At 36.9% G+C, this 21,213-nt stretch overlaps 1 protein-coding gene across 1 annotated transcript; it reads right to left on the bottom strand.

The window, feature by feature from the left end:
* Window positions 1-235: 235 nt before the first annotated feature.
* Window positions 236-17,031, bottom strand: hsf4 (heat shock transcription factor 4). Its single transcript, XM_026927603.3, has 13 exons — window positions 16,768-17,031; window positions 14,735-14,843; window positions 14,151-14,278; window positions 13,902-14,026; window positions 12,775-12,850; window positions 12,606-12,673; window positions 11,930-12,029; window positions 10,973-11,091; window positions 10,663-10,845; window positions 10,472-10,580; window positions 7,947-8,012; window positions 7,658-7,803; window positions 236-3,982 (listed from the first exon to the last, which is right to left on the bottom strand). The coding sequence occupies exons 1-12, from the start codon at window positions 16,891-16,893 to the stop codon at window positions 7,705-7,707; spliced, it is 1,308 nt and encodes a 435-aa protein (XP_026783404.2). The 5' UTR covers window positions 16,894-17,031; the 3' UTR covers window positions 236-3,982; window positions 7,658-7,704.
* Between the last annotated feature and the right edge of the window lie 4,182 nt (window positions 17,032-21,213).

Raw genomic sequence — 21,213 nt, forward strand, 5'->3', positions numbered from 1 at the left:
CCCCCTTGGGAGATTCCTCAGTGCCGTCTTAAGGGCTGTTACATTACGCTGTTAGCTCAAGTAAAGTTTGTTAGATCCCCCGATGGAGGATGGGGAAACAAGTTTTTTTCAGATTTATGGAGATGATTCTGACATGCACATGTACACTGACAGCATAAGATTTTAGATATATTTATGCTAGGATTCTTTGAGCTAAATGATATTGACCTAATCATTTCTCTAGCTGGAGCTTTAATACAGCAATGAATGTTCTTCAACTGTCAATCCTGTGACTTGGACACATTTAGCAAAACTTTACATGATTGGAGCACAAATAATTGCACCCTCACAGCAGAATGCTAGCCAAAATAATTATTGTTTTACATATAATGCATTGGTTACAGTAAGTTATAATACATCTTCCTTAGTCTTCTAGTTTTTGGGGAAAGGGTGTGGGGAAAAATTAGCCCAATTAAAAAAAATCTAGAGGGAAGCTTAGAAAAATTGGTCATAATATCTGGGGTTAAATGCATGTAGCTCAGGCAAAAAATGTACTACTCTGTCCTGAAAACACATGCTCTGCAATCAGATCAAACAAAAATAACAAATGAAAACACAACTTAGCATTTCTTTCATTGAAGTCCTATATAGTTATAGTGGACGTTTTTAGTCTAGAGGTTGGAAATCTGCTAGAAATCTTCAGGAACAGGAGGAGCACCATTCCTATCAATCATCTCTTCTCCAAAATTTTATTACAGTAAGTGCTCCCTTTGCCTAATGATGTTCAAATTACAGGCAAAACTTGGGCACAAATCTGATCATTTTCCTCATATAGTGACACAAAAATCTGTCGTTTCTGTGACAGTGTAAACATTTTCTGACCACTTTGGGCCACGTTCATATGTGGTACTAAAATGCGATACAGTTCTGACATGTGGCAGTGCAATCTCAGCCTGAACAGATCAGAATTCATACATCAATCCAACTCCACATTTGTCACTGCATTAAAAAAATAGCAAGATGAAACCTGAGAGTGATTCAAAGCTGTCCAGCGTTAATCAAAAGTGGCCTGCAAGGCTCACAATGCTCAGACAAAAAAGGACTAGGAATGTTTAAAAGGTGATATATGCCATGTGAAGCTTGAAAAGATCAGTGTCACTTTCTCAAGCAATCGGGCTGAGTCAGCACTCAAAAGCAAAAACTACATTTCCTAGGATAATATGACCTGTATCAGTCATTCCAAAATCCCCAAATTTTCCCAAAATCCTCCAGCAACTAATGAACTACTGACCACATCACCATGCCTGCTTCACCCTTTGGATCTTCTGACACACATTACATTAAAATATCTTCAAATTATTGAGCTTTTTTACTGAAATGTTAAAATAACACATTCACAAGACTCTGTGCCAGAAAGGTTTTATTTCAAGAATTAACATGACATTTGGAGTCCAAAATATATATTTTTTTGTGTAGATATTGACATATCTTTTTTTCCATCTATTATGTGTACATGGTCCAAATGTTTAAACACAACACACTTTGCTGATGGTAATTACAGACAGAAAAAGTGCAGTGTGAAAATAGCAGCATTGATTTTTTTTTTTTTAACAGCCCTTTCTTTAATGAATCTGGGAAAAGTGCATATATGAAATCAGCAAGCATGACTCATTTTTGAACATTTCATTGCATTGGGATACATTTATCAACTACAAGTGCAATTCATCAATGGAAAAAGAAAGAAAAAACTCAACAGCTGATAGAAAAAAAAGTGGGGAAAAAAACTTTCAGAGAAAAAAAGAAAAACATCCTCTCCAAAAACAAATGATAAAAGCCTCTTACAGGAGAACAGCTGTAATAAACATGAAAACAATCCTTGCTATTTCTAATACAGTAACCATTCTTAGTGCAATTATTCTTATGCCAGCCATGTTTTCAACAAATGTTCACACAAAGGGTTTTATATGTAATATAGCTGGACTACAGTGTTATTTGTCCATACATTCCAATGGTTACATACGTATTGTGTCTTTGGGAATGATACAAATCACTACATATTGCACTTTTCAGAAAAAAAGATGTATTTATAAATTATTTTTAAAAAAAGAAAGAAAGAAGAGTATAAGAGATCTAGGGTGTTTTCTGATGAATATGGCTGCCATAGAAAGATAAAGTTCTTTTTCTCAGCAGTTTAGTAGCAAACACACTTTCACTTTGGGATTAATTTCACTGATTGATGTCTGTAATAACTTTTTGAAACATTTCCAACATTTCCATCATTATAATGGTGCCTTTAATAAGCATATGAGATTGCACTCTTCTTGTGCTATTCTGTCTGATTTTCTTTTCTTTCTCCTACTAAGGCAGTATGGAGATGAATCCATACCGAATATGTTGTTGCGAGACTACTCCAAAGCATTCATCTTCTCGCAATTGAGCAAGTGGATTTGTGCGCTAGGCGACAAAATACAATGAGTTTAAGAAAATTGTAAGCTGAATTTTGTACATATAGGAAATGAAATCAGATTTTAAACACCTGTGAAGCTTTAAGATTAATAACTCACAAAAATAAAATGTTAAATATTTCAAATTCATCTGCAAAATTAAGTTTTTTTTTTTTTTTTTTTAAATATTAGCTTCAAACTAAAGTAGAGTATGCTGTATCACTTTAGCTTCCAAAAACTAACATTGATATGTACCATAAATACCAAAATGTCATAGAGCATATTGGATATCATAGACAAAGATGCCTCTGTATCAGTTTCAGATATATAGTTTGCTACTGATTAGAGACACAGAATTGTGCAAAAAAAGCAGTGCATACTTCCATCACTCACCCCCCAAATGTGAGGTCCACATTGAAAGTCCCTAGAACTCTCACATTAATACAGACAGAAAGATGTATTATTTATTTCTGTTATAATTCCATAAATATCTAATTAATTACAAATATAGTATGCTCCATCAAAATGAAAATATATAAATTTATATTTACAACTAAGTATTATTGGGAGAAAAAACAAGCCAGCCCCACAAGCAGTAACTCCAACACATAGTAAAGTGCATTCAAATATGGACCACATTCTTATACAGTAATGCATATGCCCACACTGGCAGAAATGTGGTTACTTCAGCAGAGAAATAGGTCCCACCACTTAGGAAAGTATTTGGAATTATGGAATTTCAATGCTTCCTAAAATACAGCTTCGCCTGTGGATTCCATATGTTCTTTTGCAATCCACTACTGATTACGGATTTTCAAGAGGGGGCTATAAATGCCCTGATTGCTTTTGGCCTTGTAGTATAAATGTGTGTGGGACAATTTGCCATTCAACAGCAATGACTTAATCTTGGTCTGTCCTTGAGAAATGCACCTGTGCATTATTGCTTTTTTAACTACGATATACAGTGAGGGGAAATAAAGTATTCAGACACTTTTGTTTTTCTTATTTAATATACTTTCAGTGCATATATCCAGTTCAAATGTACACACACTTTGTACTTATAAATATGAACAAAAAAGTATGTATTCATATGCATAAACAAAGATATGTTTAAAAATGAAATTTACAGTGGGAAAAAAGTATTCTGACACTGTTATTAAAAATATACATATGTAAAAGTTACATTAAAATAAATCAAGTTCTAAATATAAATGCTGCTGCTGCAAAAAAGTTCTCATGCAAATTGTACTGGGTGTCATTATAAAAAACTTTGGCATTGATCAGGAAGATTTCACACAAGAAATAGCAATCATGGTGAAGGAGCTTCCTAAAGGGACAACACCCCTTAAATGGAAAAAAACTATAGAGCCATAGCAAAAATCTTAAACATCCCTGTAGGTACAGCTGGTTCAATAGTATGCAGGTCAAAAGTTCATGAAACCACAACTAATCATCCCCGGATAGGTGTGCCACACAAGCTTTCACAACCCGCTCTCACACTAATGATAAGGAAGGTACGAGAGAAGCCAGTAGTCAGTTGAAATGATTTGCAGGATGACCTGAAAGCAGCAGAAACAACAGTTACACAGGGAACAAGAAGCAATGAACGGCACCGCAATCATCTCCGTTCCTACACCCTGCTTAAAACTCCTCTGCTAAAAGAAGCACAGAGATGTGCATCTAAGCATGTAGACAGATCAGAACTCTTTTGGAACAAAAGACAAAAAAAGAGCTCTTTGGCACTAATTCAGCTTATCGTTTTTGGACAAAGAAGGGTTGCGTGTATGATCCCAAGAACACCATAGCCACAGTGAAGTACAAAGGAGAGAATCATAATATAGGGCTGCTTCTCTGCATACGGTCCATGTCATTGAAAGAAATCTCACTGGCCAAGAAACTGAATTTGGAGAGAAGATGGACTTTTCAACAAGGCAACAACCACGAACTTACAATAAAAATGACTGTTCTAAAAAAAGAAGGTGAAGGTGCTTGCATGGCCTAGCCAAGACTTTATTTATGGAGGATTATGAAATTGCAAATCCATAAGTGGGACCCTCATAAACTTGGAGATTTGAAGATGATTTGCCAACAGGAATGGGCCAAAAGTACTAATGATACTAATTTGTGATATCTGAATACCCTTTTGTCTATCAATTTTGTTGACCAATTTTGTTGAGTATATGGCCATAAGTATGTGGACACCCCTCCTAATTATTGAGTTCAGGTGTTTCAACCACACCCATTGCTAACACGTGCATGAAATCAAGCACAGAGCCATGCAAGCTCCATAGACAAACATTGGCAGTAGAATGGGTCATACTGAAGAGCGCAGTTACTTTAAATGTGCCACTGTTATAGGGTGCCACATTTGCCTCAAGTTTGTGAAATTTCTGCTCTGCTAGATCTGTCCCGGTCAACTGTAAGTGCTATTATTGTGAAATAATATTGTGGAAGTGCCTAGGAGTGGTGTAAAGCACACTGGCACTGGAGTCTGGAGGAGTGGAAACATGTTCTCCGGAGTGATGAATCATGCTTCACTATCTGGCAGTCTGATGGACCTACCGGAATGCATAGTGCCATCAGTAATGTTTGGTAGAGGAAGGATAATGATCTGGGGAACATTTTAAGGGTTTGGGCTCCTTAGTTCCGGTGAAGGGTAAAGTTAAGCATACAAAGACATTTTCGACACTTTAGTATGCTTCAAATTTGTGGCAACAGTTTGGGGAAATTGACCTCAACCCCACTGGACACCTTTGGGATGAACTGGGACCTTGACTGTGAGCCAGGTCTTCTCGTCCAATCAGTGCCGGATCTCACAAATTCTCTTTTGACTGAATGGGCAAAAATTCCAACAGACAAACTCCATAATTTTGTAGAAAGGTTTCCCAGAAGTGTGGACAGAGTTATAGCAGCAAAGCGGAGGCCAACTCCATATTAATGCCCATGGATTCGGAATGGGATGTCCAACAAGCTCATATAGGTGTGATGGTGATGTAGTATATCTTAGCATATGCTTATAAATACATATTTTTTCATACAAAATCAAAAGACATTTTGTGTGTAAATTTGAAATGGATATATGTACTGGAAGAATACTGAAACAAAAACAAAAGTGTATACTTTCCCCTCAATGTATACCCTAAATTAGCAATGGCACTCTATAAAGGCAGTAAAGAGTCAATAGATATCAGTGCAAATATTGTCAAGCATCCTATGGAATTATTTTACCTGCACAAGTTGAGGCACAATAGTTTATATATTATATAGTTTTTTTAATTTGTGGTGGTGTTGTACTTAAATTCCAAGCCTAAGGAAAAAGGAAATCTGAGCTCTCTTTAATGAGAGAAGATCCATGAACTAGCCAGATGAATTTGCACATGCAGCTCTGCAAGAGAGCAAAACAAATTGTTAGTTTGCCAAGAGAGAGACACACACACACACAGAGAGAGAGAGAGAGAGAGAGAGAGAATCTATAATTCACAGTACAAGATAAGGAGTGCCCAGTGTTTCAGAACCAGAACCCTTGTCTCTATGCTTTCCATGAACTACACTGGTTAGTAAGCTGTCTGTCTGTTCAGATCTGGTGCTCTGCCATATGTGTTCCAAATTAGCCACTTCTTTGCGAATTCACCAGTCTCTGAACACAGGGTTGCTGCGAGACAGGACATCCATTGCCTGATTGCCTCTGCCCATTTAGAGTGCTTGCCTGACTTCCTGAACATCACTGGCAATCTTGTGCCCCCTTGGTGGTTGATGACACCACCCTAGTATTATCTGTCCACACTAATATGCATGAGCCACTTAAGGGCTCCTGGAAATGGCACTAGCCACACAGCTCAATAGCCACACGCATTGATATGCTGATATCAAACCTTGTTCTCCTCTTCCCTTCCCTTTCAGTTTTTTCTATATGCCATACTCAAGACTGCTCTGACTTCCATCAAGATGCTCTTCTTGTGATTGCTTATTAGCCATAAAGCTTCTACATGTAATATCAGGAGCTCTGTCTTGTTACTTGCTGCTCCAGACTGTCTGCATCGCAGGCAATATAGATAAGGAGGTACATGTACCCTAAATGAACACCTTGGGTGCTAGAGTGGAGGGCAGGACTCTGAATGCGTATGATTGAAGCAGAGAAATTGTCTGTCTTCCATAGCAATTTTGTTTACTGCACATTTGATATGCTTTGGTATGCAGCATACATTTGGTATGCTCAGTGAATGTGTATGTATCACATTTGGTATGCTCAGGATATGGAAAGCCAGTTTAAGAAGACATTTAGGTCTCATAAATATAGAAATGGGATAGATGTTGACCACTGTGTTTGGTGGTGGTTGACAGTGAAACTGTAAACAATACCCTGTGGACACTGTGCTCAGTAGCCACTGATCTGTTGTTATAGAGTGCCAGTGATTTAATTGAAGAGGGGTAAACCATCCCACCATTGACCACATATTTTCAAACCTCCAGCACTTCTGGTGAATCATGCTTCGGAGGTTTGGTCAGTCTGTGTCTTAAACACACCTTTGTGTTTTGGTGCACTGTTGCTATACTAAAGTGTATCCTGCATAACTCCGTCCATCCACATTTGTGGTCTTTGAAAACCACTTCTTGGGAAATAAGGTAACCTTAGTAATGACTTATTTAGAAATAAGGTAACCTTAGTAATGACTTATTTAGAAATAAGGTAACCTTAGTAATTATCTATTTGGATTTGCCCACAATGCTTCGACCTATAGTACTACTGTCAAGGCCACCGGTCTCTATTCTGGTGACATTGATTTCATCCCTGTAGTTTCTGCATCTGCCATTGCAGACATTATTCCCTGTACTCTATAACACAAAAGATTATGCAAAAAAGTTTATGAAAATGGTACTTTGGAATAATCCAGCCACTGGCTTGGGCTCATGTACCATAAAATTGGTCAGAAAAACTCCAGAAGGAAACCGCCCTGGCAGACTGGAATGTAAGGAATTAGAACTGCGCAAAATAGACATTTTGAATTCTAAGTCACAGGGAATATCATGAAAAAAACTTTATTTACTCCAGTAATTCCAGCCCCATGTCACTGTGGTTATTTTATTCCCTAGATAAAAATGATTGCCTTACATTTTGCAGATTCCTCCCTTCCCAAAATCAGAGCAGCTTTTTTTAACTCAGTGTTGCAACATATTTAAACAATGCTGTCAGGTAGAATTAAAGCTATCAAAATGGATTGAATAGCAGGTGATACCTGATGGTCCGAGAAGAGGAACTTGTGCCAGATGCAGTGTCAGGATCTTACTGTTCCTCACAGCCATTAGCATTGCACACTTCACCCTCCTGACACTGGAACATGTACTGAGACATAGCAGCAGGGACAAGGATGTTGGCCAACTCCTACACATACAATACACAGATACACAAGAGGGTACAACTGACTAGCTGAATTCAATAGGAACAGATTTTAAAATTGATAGTATAGCCTTCAGTGGTGAAGGCTAATGTCTTTAAGATAATCTAAAGCAGAGTAATTCACTCACTGATTTGAGATTTGGGTCCATCTCTGTGAAGTTCCACTCATTCATGGGCATACTAAAAGTAAATGTCTTTAAGAGAGCAAAGACAGTTCATGATTATGAAATTTATTTAGATGCCATAGTAAAAAGTAATTATTTAATTAAGTACATTATAATTTTAATGTACCAAACAGAAACTAAGATTGCAATAGCAATTAAACATTTTCAAGAATGAAAAAGCACAAAAGCAGTCAGACTACAATGTGGCAAAAGGTAGACGGCAGCCAGTCAGGACACAGAAAGAATAAGAGCATGAGCAAGGCCGTTTCTAGTGATGAGCAAGTAATTTAGGGCCATACAGTCCCCTCCGAAAGTATTGGAACAGCAAGGCCAATTATTATTTTTATTATTATTATTATTATTATTATTTATTTATTTTTTTTTGCTATACAATGAAGACATTTGGGTTTGAGATAAAAGATGAATATGAGATGATAGATCAGAATTTCAGCTTTCATTTCCTGATATTTACATCTAGATATGTTCAACAACTTAGAACATGCCACATTTTGTTTGAACCCACACATCTTTCAAGTGATCAAAAATATAGGGACATGTGACTGACCAGTGTTTCTTGTTGCCCAGGTGTGCCCTCTTATATTAATTATTTAAAAAAATTAATAGCTCTAAATGTCTACTCTTGGTTTGAGCCCTGGTTTTCTCCTGTGAAGACTGCATTTGTTGTTCAAAAAGGATAAACCAACATGAAGACCAGAGAGCTGTCTATGGGAGAAAAGCAAGCCATCTTGAAGCTGAGAAAAGAGGGACAATCGATCAAAGCATTGGGCATAGCCTATACATCAATTTGGATTGTGCTGAAAAAGAAAGAAGTCACTGGTGTACTAACATCCAGACATTGAACAGGTCAGCCAAGGAAAATAACAGCAGTTGATGACAGAAACATTGTGAGTGCTGTGAAGAAAAACCCCAAAACAACATTCAGTGACATCAATAAGCTCCATAGGGCAGGGATGAAGGTATCACAAGCCATTTGAGGAAGACTTTGAGAGCAGAAATATAGAGTCCATACCTCAAGATGCAAACCACTCATCAGCAGTAAGACTCAGAAGGCCAGATAGGAATTTGCAAAGAAATACAGAGATGATGGAAAGGCCAAAGTGTAGAGAAAGAAAGGATCTAAAATGATCTACACATGATCTAAAATATACTAGCTCACTGGTCAAGCGTGGTGGAGGTAGTGTCATGGCTTGGGTTTGCACAGAAGATTCTGCTTCTAGCTCACTAATCTTTATTGATTGATAACTCATGATGGTAGCAGCAGAATTAATTCAGAAGTCTACAGAAACATTCTGTCTGCCAATTTATAGAGAAATGCATCCAATCTTACTGGGAGGAACTTCATCATGTAGCAAGACAATAACCCAAAACACACTGCCAACACAGCAAAGGACTTCATCATGGAGGAAAAAGTGGAAGCTTTTAGACTGGCCAAGTCAATCACCAGATCCTAACCCAATTGAGCATGCATTTCAACTCCTGAAGAGGAGACTGAAGGGAGAAACCCCTCAAAACAAACAACAACAACAACAAAAAACTGTGGTACAAGCCGGGAAAAGCATCGCAAAAGAAGAATGTAACGGTGTGGTGATGTCAGTGGGTCACCAGGTTGATGCAGTTATTGCAAGCAAGGGATATGCAACTAAATATTAAGTGTTATTTACTTTAATTTACTTTAAGACTATCTGTACTTATACATTTGCTCACCTACAAATTGGGTGGTCTGCCCCCAAAGCTGCCATGTTCTAAGCTCTAAGTTAACATATCTAGATGTAAATATCAGGAAATGAAAGCTGAAATTCTGCTCTATTGTCTCATTCATCTTTTGATCTCAAACCCAAATGTCCTCAGTGTATAGCAAAAACTGGTTGAATATAGAATTGGCCTTGCTGCATATGTGTGTTCAGAAATATCGCTGAGTGTGATAGACAACAACAGTGAAAGCTTTTTTCACGCTTTGGTGAATGACTAACAGGAGGTGTTTATGTGTTTCTTTGTATTTTTATATTTCAAACTTGGTTATATCAGGTATTTTGGCTTGCATTCTCACACTTTTAACTCATACCTAGCGTTTTTCACAGGCTGAAGAAAAAATACACAGATCTTATCTAAAATAAACAGAGCAGAGCACACTTGTCTGCATTCTAGGGACCAGAAGTTAACCAGTTAACATTAGTGAATAGCTAGCATCATATACTTAATAACACTGTTCACAAGAAAACTTACATACTGGTATGATCAGTCAGTTCACAGGGCATTTAACACAGTTATAATTAAAATACTAGACCTGAATTCATAGGTTTTTTTTTTCTTTTTTTTTTTTTTTTTTTACCAAAGAAGAAACATGTAATGAGCCTGGCATGCTTTGGGTAGTGTTAACAGTTAAGAAATTCAAATAAATAAATAAATAAATAAATATTTTTTTGTAATTTTATTTAAAAAGTATTTATGTGGTTATATGTTGTACCTACATCCACATTGGCAGAGCTGGACTCCATACTCTGCTGGTGGCTTCTCAGGAGCAGCTGTAGCTCCTCAAAGCTCATGTCCACATTTTCAACAGCTTCAGAAGTTTCTGGCCTAACACACATACGCACAATATTAGATCATATTTAAAAATATAAAATTATTCAAATCAAACATATCCATCCACCACACTAACCTGTCCATGGTCCTCTTGGCCCTCCTCTCTCCAGAGCCTGATCCTCGGCCCTCTAGGACGGATTGTACCATGGCCAAGGGGAGAATGGGGGGTTCAGTACACACACCACAAGAAACGTCCTCACTCCACCTGTGCACACCTGGACTCACTGGCTCTTCCTTAATAATCATTGGACATCTTTCCCTATATGAACAGGCCATATTGCAATGTATAATAGTGCATTCTTTATTTAATACAAAATGAGAACATCGAATTTGTTCACGGTTGAATTCCATCTCATAAGATTTTTTTTATTTCAAAAAGAGCATACCTTGCTTCCTCCATTTGAATAGCCATCGCACTAGGCTGTGACATGTCAGTAACATCGGAGATGATTGGCCCTACTGTCATTGTGTTGCTAGTGGAACAAGAGGCAGCCTCTGTGGATGGCTGACAGTAAGAAAAAAAAAAGGAAGGAGATGCCTTTAGGAGAAATATCACTTACTGACTTATTATATGTGACAAATTATCTTTTAATCTGTCATCCCATGGTGACAGGATTTTGCAATATGTACTATGTCTAAATTATACTTTAAAAATACTATAGTTATAGTGATCTTAGATTTCCAATCTGTCTGTTTTCAAGAAATACATCCATTTCACCACAGCCACTATTGGAACCATTAGGAAAATTAGCATTGACAATGACCAAATAAAAAAATGAAGTGAGTGACATTTCAAGCATAAACATATAGGGACACATATGTCTATTATTATCTGAAGTGAATATATTTTTCAAATGAATATTTCAAATATTTTTACAAAACACTTTCAGAATTCTTGGTCAACATCTTCCTGTAATGTCTAAAATGATGAAGAACACTTGGAGAACACTTGGAGAACACTTGGACATTTCTTCATGTCTCAAGATTTTATTCTTAGGTTTGTGCATGTGGACTCTAAAGTCATGGCAAAAGAGGGACATGTGATGACGTTCAGGCATTGTATTGCTGTTAGTGCTTCTTTTCTGCAACGCTTCCAAAAAGCTTGCTGTTTAGAAACTTTAAAACCCAATATTACACTGTGGATTTTTGAAACTGTGTCTTCTTTGCAAATTTCATTTTTAATTATTATGGCCCTTATTGTGCCACAATGATATTTTAATTATTTATTTACTTTTTTAAATTTCTCATATTTTTAGACTCTAGCTACACATCATCATTCAAAGTATGATTTTCAACAAATCCTTTGAATACTCTCTATTGCTCATACTTGTATTCTATATTACCGATTGAATGTAGAAGGCCTCTTGTATGGACTCCATGGATTGGCTGTGACTGAGTTTGGAGGTAGGAGGAGTGGTGGAGCCATCATCTAACATCAGGGGCCTGAGGAATAGGATGGAAGTCAGGAACAACACACAAAATACAAACCTGCGATTCAAGCGATCTTATTATAGGCTATAAAATGTATTCAGAGATTTCTCTTCCTTGGCATGTTCAGGTTAAAGTGTTTCTTAAATGTTACTTTTATGTCAGTGTGAATTTACTTGTATATGCTGAACAAAAGTTGTATTATTGTGCAGTATATTACTAGACCTTGTCCTCCCTCTCACCTGATTCACTTTCACAGGTCACCCTAGCTGACAGTGCACTTCTTCATAGAGGGTAGAGGGTCATGCGCTGTGGTTCAGTGGGTTGGTGTGTGTGTGTGTGTGCCATAGAGCACAGTAGATCTGATTCAGCATTCAGCTCCATTCAGGGCAGCCGAACCAGTGAATTGTGTCACCTGACCAAATCCAGCTGAGTTGGCCATTCGCACAGCTGTGTTTATTAGGACTGTATATGTTGATTTACGATTTTCTTGTTGCCTTTCTGTGAATATGTGTGGGTGCGATAATCCAAGCACAGCTGCCTCATCCTAGCGTGGGTAGGTATCAGTCTGAAGTGATTATGTGTACTCACAATTTTCTCTTCATTCCGACCGTGTTGGGGGGGCTCGCCTGCATCTGGCTGAACAGGAACTGAATCAGCTAATAACAAAGCCAGAGAGTGATTCAGCATTACTGAACGGCATGAAACACCAAAGCATCTACATGCTTCATATGTGCTGTTTTATTTTTTATTTTTTTACCTTGTTCATAACTTTCTGCTGGTGTGTGTGGTTCTGTCTCAGTGACACCACTTCCCTCCACAATACTTCGTTCTGCCTACACAAATAGACAGATATCATGTTAATTCTTAAATAAATTCATTTTTATCACAGCTTTATCACAGTCTATTGTCACTGCTGACACACAAGCCCATTGATCTACCTGAGGGTCCAGTACATGATCAATGCACACAACCTTCACTGCAACCCACTAAAAGGTCAGGAGAGTTCTATTCAAACAGCATGCACAAAGCACAGGCTCAATGAATAGAGACCAAAAGTAGGTGAAGAATGAGAGTGAATGTAGGTAAAGGGTCAAATCCTTTTGGGTGAGAATGCTTTCTGTTTGTTATTATAGAGGGGAGCACAAACACTAACTCATTTCATTGATATAAGCCTTCATACCCATATGTAATCTTTCATATGTTAAATTAATTACTAATAAATTGATCACATTTGTTAAAAATTGTCACATTAGATAAAGAATGAAGGTCCCAAGATACAACTATACAAAAAATAATAGCATTCATTCATTCATTCATTTATTCATTCATTTCCTTCCACTTTTCCTGCGGGGGTCGCAGTATCAGCAGACTGAGAAGGTAAGCGCAGACTTCTATATCTTTGGCCACACATTCTAGCTCCTCCTGGGGGATCCACAGGGTTTCCAGTCCAACCGTCAGATATAATCCCTCCAGAGGGTCCTGGGTCTGCCCCAGGGGCTCAGTCCATTGGAATGTTTCAGGAGCCAGAACCACATCCTTGTAAGGTACCCGAACCACCTCATCTGGCTCCTCGCAATTCAGAGGAACAGCAGCACTACTCTGAGGCTGTTCTAGATTGCTGAGCTCCTCACCCTATCACAGAGAGTAGGCACAGCAAGCAGGCAGAGGAACCTAATTTCTGCCGCCTGTACTCGCGACCTTATTCTTTCAGTCACTACCCACAGCTCATGACCATAGGTCAGGACAGGGATGTAGATTAACCAGTAAACAGAGAGCTACGTCTAAAATCTGAGTTCCTGCTTCACCACCACAGACCGCATAATAATAAGATGATAGAAAATTCTAATCACATACAACATAAATGTCAAAAAATTGGACTCTCACTGTTTCATATCTTGCATCTGGCACTCCATGTTCTCTTGTTGGCTGCGAAGCACCTGTACTTCATACAGGAGCTTGCTTAGGTCCTCCTGCCTGAATTTAGTCTCTTCACTTTTTACTATAGACACCTGATAGAGAACACATACACAAAGAATCAGTTTGAAGAATCAGGATGTCATGCATGCCAATAATACCACTGTGACTATGTGTAAGAATAAATGGCGTATGTGTATAGCCGTGCATTAGTCATACCTTGCGCTTGATGTGTTCTAGAAGATGCTCATGGCCTTGGAGGAAGTACAGGTGCTGAAACTCTGTATCATCTCTCTCTGGCTTCACCAGCCCACTCTGTTCAATATTCACCACCTTCCTGAAGCCATCTGAAACAATATCATATGATACATACACACATATGGATGTGCATGATACATACATGTAACTTAATCCATATGAGAAATGATTTGTTTAATTATAGGTTTGAGTAACATCTATGGTACAGCTTGTGTAGCCAAAAAAGCTACTACAGAGAGAAAAAATACTGGGTTATAGTTTTATTATAACTACACTGAGGTGATGCTATGAAAATTATTACGCTAATTATTACAGTCCAATTACTGGTACAATACTTTGCTTAATATCAGAAGCTGCTGTTTAACATTCATATCAGGAATTATAGAAAATTTCCCATATTTTTTAATATAGGAAGGATGTATAGTTTTCAGTTGCTATAATTTTTGTTTTAACATTGTATCAGGGTTATAATTATAGCTAAATGCATCTCGACCTAACAAGTGACAAATAGCTTGATTTCTGCTATGTTCTGTAAAGGTACATACACATGTTGAGCTGGCGCACAAAGCTGGCCATGTTGTTGTGCTTGAAGTATTTGGGCAGAACCTCTTTGGCAAACCTGCCTTGGTCAAACACATGGAAACTGGTACCAGTCTAGACAGAAGAGACAAAAAAAAAAAAAAAAAAAAGCCTGTTTATTAATGGAATATTAATTATATTAGTTAAATGATATTTATGTAGGCAAATGTCATGTTATTTTTTTTTCATCATATTTAAACAAACCTAGTTTAAGATACATCATATCTTGTTAGTAAAGTTAACCATGGATGAAATAGATGAAGAAAAGCATATTTGATTTGGAAATTTCTAAGTGGAATAATTTCTATAAGTGGGATAATTATGTAAGGTGTTAGTTAGTGTTCAGGTGGCAAACAGAAAGAACACACAGAAACATTTCAATCAGCTGTGCAAAAATTCTGATGTGTTACAAAGACCCAGTGCAGTGAAAATAACAGATTTTTTACTTTGAAGGTGTTGACAAGCAGTTTCCTTTGATTTACAGGGTTATTCATCCTCAAATGAATTATGTATAAAGTATATAAATTCTCAAGTATTTCCAAAAAGAGTGAACAGGTCTAAGATTATGTTTGTCAGTTGATCCTGGAAATTATTAGATTAAAAGCATATTTGAAAAATGAGCAAAGGATGCAGCAAAAAAAAGAGGACTGTATCAGGAAATCTGGCATTACAAGTGAACCATAAAAAGTCAACAATCTTCCAGTTTGCTAGAGTCTCAACCTGTTCTTGTCACGTTCCCTCGCTCCCTAGTTTCATTATAAGCCCAGATAATGAAAGAGAATTCTCTAGTGACCTTCAGGCCAGCACGCAATGGCCCAATATGCTCTCCTTTCCCTTAAAAACATAAATCATTATACATATGACTCACACCTACCACTAGTCAACCATTCAACTATTTAATCCACACCTTGGTTAAATTTAATTACATATTAATTTGCATTTAACCTCTGTTTGATGTTAATATCTATCCTTTTGGTGCATGTCAGTGTGAATCAAGACGGCAAGTTAAGGCCCCAAGATTTCCCGAATATGTGTCGTCTCTTAGATGCTTAGGTGTCTATTGCTGACTACTTATTTATTATCGAAGAGGTACACACACTCTTTGACTGACCATATGTGAATATTCCTATAAAAATGTGTATTGTACATAGTACATCACTCATAAGCATTAGAAATTTAGGACCAACATCTTCATAAAAATCAATGTATATATAAAGCAATGTAATATTTTTCATGGTTGTGACAAGATTTTCAACTTTGTTTTCAAGGCAGAAATCTTGAGAAAGTGCCTCAAGCAAATTTGTAATGAAATTTTTCCTTAGTCGCACAGAAATACAAAAATTCAGATGACGCAAACACAGAACCTCAGAAGATTTCTTCATTATAGCAACATAAATTAAACGAAGTCATTAGTAAACCTGTGTCAACCACATTATTAACACTTAGGATATTGTTCTGCATATTATGTATTTGATGTGACATTGATTTAATCTATGTGACACTGATTTAATCCTTGATTTAATCTATGATGTGATAAGATTATCAGTTAATCACAAATGTTTTTCCTGCCCTTAAAATGTGCCACATGTCTTAAAATAAATAATTTATGTATACAATGTTTTCAGAGAACATTGTGTACATAAATTATTTATTTTGCTGCTGATAATTTAATGCACATACTTGTTCTGCCACTGCATTATTATTTAAAGTCTTCCAATTTGAAAATGTAAAAAAAAAGTTGTTATCATACCTCGACAGTGATATCGGGATGTATGGTCATAATACCAGGAATTTTGCGTACAATTTCACCTTGTAGTTTCTCTTAAATCATCACATGTAAAACCAACATCTAGATCCATCCAATGTTTATATCAGGTGTTCGTTCTCTGACTAAGAAGCTGAACTATAGAATGTGTTATAATTCACAAACAATTTGTTTTGGTAATTAAATGACCAAATAATACTCTCAGATCAATAGGAAGCATTAGGGCTGACTCACAGTGCTCCAACAGATGAGATGGTTGGTCTCCGGGTCTTCCACCAGCGTCCACAGCTTGGTGAGGAATGCCGGCACGTTGTTGGCATAGCCTCCATCCACACCTATGGAACCCGGTGACTCCTGCATATCTGCGCTCAGCCCTGGGCTTGGGTTTCTGTACTTGAGCAGTGCGTATATAAATGTACATTTGCTTCCCAAGACTCCTCAGTCCATCTCTGCTCTCTGCTAATCTCCTGATCCTGTTCCTCTCTCTTTCTCTGTACCTCTTGCTTGCTCCCTCTCTCTGGCTCAGTCATCTGGCCATATCAGGCTTGTGCCGTTCATGCAGGCTTGTGTCAGCATAAAGAGAGGATGCAGCCTCATCACCACTACTCCAACAAAAGAGGCCAAAGGAACAATGCATGGTCGTACAAAGCCTAGAATAATACTGCACTGTTACGCCAAACACAATGCTCCAACAAAACCCGTGCATGACAGTGTTGTGTGAGTTATATGTGTGTTTGAATTGCTTTTCCATCTATTCAGGCCTATTGCTTAGAAATATGATTGCAGATATTTGAAGTTTTATAATAAAGTCTTGAAAACATACAATTATATTATATAAATAGAATATAACAATTATATTATAGAAATAGAATATCAGTTTACCCACAAATATATAGTTTTTGTTTTCATAAATAATTATGAAAAATGAAGGTACAAAAAAAGACTTTAAAAAATGTAAAGTCTATATACATAAAAAAGTGAATATCAAAATATATATAAAACACCCAAGTGTACAAATCTTCAATTTTGCCAAAATTATATATAATTATAGTATAGTGTGTAGAATATTATATACAGTGTTAAGTATTAAATAATGTTGCCTTAAATAAAATATGCATTATATTGAATGTTTTTGTACATTAATGAAATGGAAAATGGATTGATAAAGTTCAGGTGTCCTGATATTCACAAGGATTGTGCAAATTTTTAAGGTGCAAATTGTGAATAATGTACAACAGGTACAAGGTACAACAGCTCTATCCTTACTGAAAGTGCACTGCACAATTGAAGAAAAAAAAAAAAGCTTGAATATAGGCAAATTCAATACTTTTTCTTATTAGATTTGCTTTGAAACAAATACAAGATTATTAAGACTATTTCTGGATTTTTTTTACTCATTTGAAGCTTGAAATTGTCTTATTCTATTGGCAGATAATTTTGCTTATTTCAAGCATTTATGTATTTCTAGAAAGAAGCAAAATTATCTGCCAGAAGAATAAGAGAATTTTAAGTTTGAAATTAGTAAATGTCTCTTGAAATAGGCTTAATGGTCTTAAATTGGTTATCTCATATTAAAAAATATTAGATAACTATTCAAAATATATTGCATTTTCAGCTCTGTATTCTTCAATTTAGGCCTCATTTGAAGGGGCACTGTTCATCACAAGAACATCTCACATCACAACCAGCAGAGGGAGCCGTCCTCAAGGTTGTTATCTAACAGTGTTCATGCAAAAGTGAAGTATAGCTTCACTTAGTTTACAGCAAAGTCAATCTATCAGGTTACTACTTTCCTTTTTTAGCCCATTCTATACATATTCCCTGTTCTACTGCTGAACTGGGATCTCCACTTATTTGCTTGATTATTAGGTACACCTAACTTGTACTTATATTTATTTATACTTATATGTGTATATTTTTTCAGGTAAACTCACCATGTTGGTGCACATTGTAGGTATGCAAATAGTAACTACAGCCCACAGAACCATACTGACAATTCACACCCACAGTAACAGTCTGAAGGTTTATTTTAGGGTAATAAACCAAGAAAAACCATGTGACCAACAATGTGATGAGTTACAACTAGTAAAGGCTGTGCATTACTTCCTCAAAGTGACTGTAACCTACTTTCATTTGCTTTATTGTGCAATAATGGGCCCACCTCTACTCAACTTCTCAAATGCTAGCATATCTGATAGCTTAGAATTTATTTCAAAGAACCTATTCAATATTTATCTTACAGTTTAACAAGTTTAAGTGTTTAAAGCCTGACAGCATAGTTACCATTATACCATGATCTGAGTTTTACATTTACATGTGAAAAAGAACATAGGATAGAATAAGCCATTTCACTTTAAGTATAGCTGAGGCCAACATACTCCTAGACTAAAGACATTCAAAGTCATTTTCTTCTGTTGATTCCGTTAAATCAATTAAGGTATCTACTTTATTTCCATAAGAGGTCATTTCAAAATAATAGCTAAGAGACAGATTTATTTTAGCTTTTATTTACTGTATCACATTTTCAGTGGGTCAAAAGTTTACACACACTGTGTTAGTATTAGTTAGCATTGCCTCTTAATTGCTTGAACTTGAATCAAATGCTTGCGGTAGCTTTCCACAAGCTTCTCAAAATACTTTGCTGGAATTTTTTGGTATTTCTCCTAGCAGAAGTGGTGTAACTCAGTCACACAGTCTGTGGGCCTCCTTGCTCAGTATTGCTTCAGTATTTCTAGATAATCTTCCTTCCTAATGATGACATCTAGTTTCTGAAGTGCATCAGTCCCTTTCACAGCAAAACACCCCCACAACACGATGCTGCCACCCCTATGCTTCACAGTTAGGATGATATTCTTCAGATTAAAAGCCTCACCCTTTTTCCTCCATACCTAGCACTGATCATTATGGCCAAACAGTTCAATTTTTGTTTCATTTGACCAGAGAACACTGCTCCAAAAGGCTGCTGATCACCTGCAAACTTCAGTCTGGCTTGTTATGCAAGTCTGGAGCCATGGCGAAGTGGGTATCTCTAGTAATGGTTCCTTTTCACCAGTTCCGTTTTCTTGACGTTCAATTGAATCTTTCTGACCGAAGTTCCTGTACATTCCTGGAAGTTAATTTGTGCCTCTTTCCTGATCAATGCAGTGTCTGTGTGGTCCCCAAATTTTTATATTTGCATACAATTGTTTGTACAGTTGCTCATGGTACCAGTTGTTTGGAAATTGCTCCAAAGGAGGAGCCAGACTTGTGGAGGTCCACAATTTTCTCTGAGGTCTTGGCTGAGTTGCTTGGATTTTGGTCAGTGGTCTCAAGGGCAAAAAGGCACTGTCTCTAAAGGCACAGGTGCATTCCCAATTCACTCCCAGTGTTGACAACTGGCCAATTAGAAGCTTCTAAAAGTCATTAAATCAATTTCTGGTATTCTCTAGACTATTTAAAGAGACAGATCACTTGATGTATGTAAACTTTTAACCCACTGGAATTCTGATATAGTGAATTAAAGCTGAAATAAATCTGTCTCTAATCAGTTGTTTTAAAATTACCTCTGATGGCCTAATTGACTTGCCAAAAGAAATTTATTGTCACATGAAATGTGTGGAGTTTTAAAAAATTACATGACATATTTTTAGCCTAGGTGTATGTAAACTTTTGGCCTCAACTGTAAAATTGATTTTTAAATAAAACAATGATGCAAGATTTAAAATAGTATGAATAAAAAAAACAACATAGTATGACTTGTTTCAGTTTTGAGATGAAGCAGTTGTATGGGCCTTCACAGACAGAAATGGACAAATGCTCCAGAACATTTAAGGAAGAAACCTACATGACCTATTCAGATTAACAGCATTAGCCGAGAATGACAGTTAATTGTTCAGAATGACACAAAAGGTGTGTGCATTAGATGGTGTGATTAGAGAGTTCTCCAGGGACACAAGATCTTGATGTGGGAATATATCTCCAGGAATATACAGCATCTTAGCCTTGCTGAGATTCAGCTGGTTAGTTGACATCCATGATGAGATCACTGCCAGACATGCTGAGACACAAGTCTATGAGTATCTGAGAGAGGGAAGGAGAGGATAAATCTGATTTGAATCCAAGTGGGTTCACAGGGTCACAAACCACCAGCATACTGGACTAGTAGTTCCTAGGCTTGTGCGGAGGGACAGGAATATCTTGTGGTTGAACTGTCAATGTTTTCAAGGACTTCAGGAAAATTAGGATCAATGAGAGTTTGGCTGATATAGCAGCGTGAAGCTTATCAGTAAATAGCTAGCATCTGTCCATTTAGGATCCTGGAAGTCATTGTCAACTGATCAACTGTTCACAGCATGATTTTAAACTGGAAGGATAGTGATACTTGTCACTTAACTGCTTGCTAATTTCCATAGTGTTTTTGTTTGTTTTACTTTACCAGAATGGGTAGAACAACGGGATTTTAAAAGCAGTCAATACATCACTGGGTGTTATGGACATATACAGTATGTACAAAATAAGTATAAAATTTTGGTATTAATGTTGGCCACAACTAAACAGTAAAATATAAGAGAGTATAGTGACTTGGAACTAAACAGGCCCAGTCAGCTGGTCATATGGATCCACTATGTCAGTCCTAAATCCTGCTCCATGGACTATTCAAACCACAGTCTATCAGCATTAGTGGCACTACAGCACAGAGCA

This window comes from Pangasianodon hypophthalmus, chromosome 6 (genome assembly GCF_027358585.1).
Source record: "Pangasianodon hypophthalmus isolate fPanHyp1 chromosome 6, fPanHyp1.pri, whole genome shotgun sequence".
In the NCBI taxonomy this organism is placed as follows: domain Eukaryota; kingdom Metazoa; phylum Chordata; class Actinopteri; order Siluriformes; family Pangasiidae; genus Pangasianodon; species Pangasianodon hypophthalmus.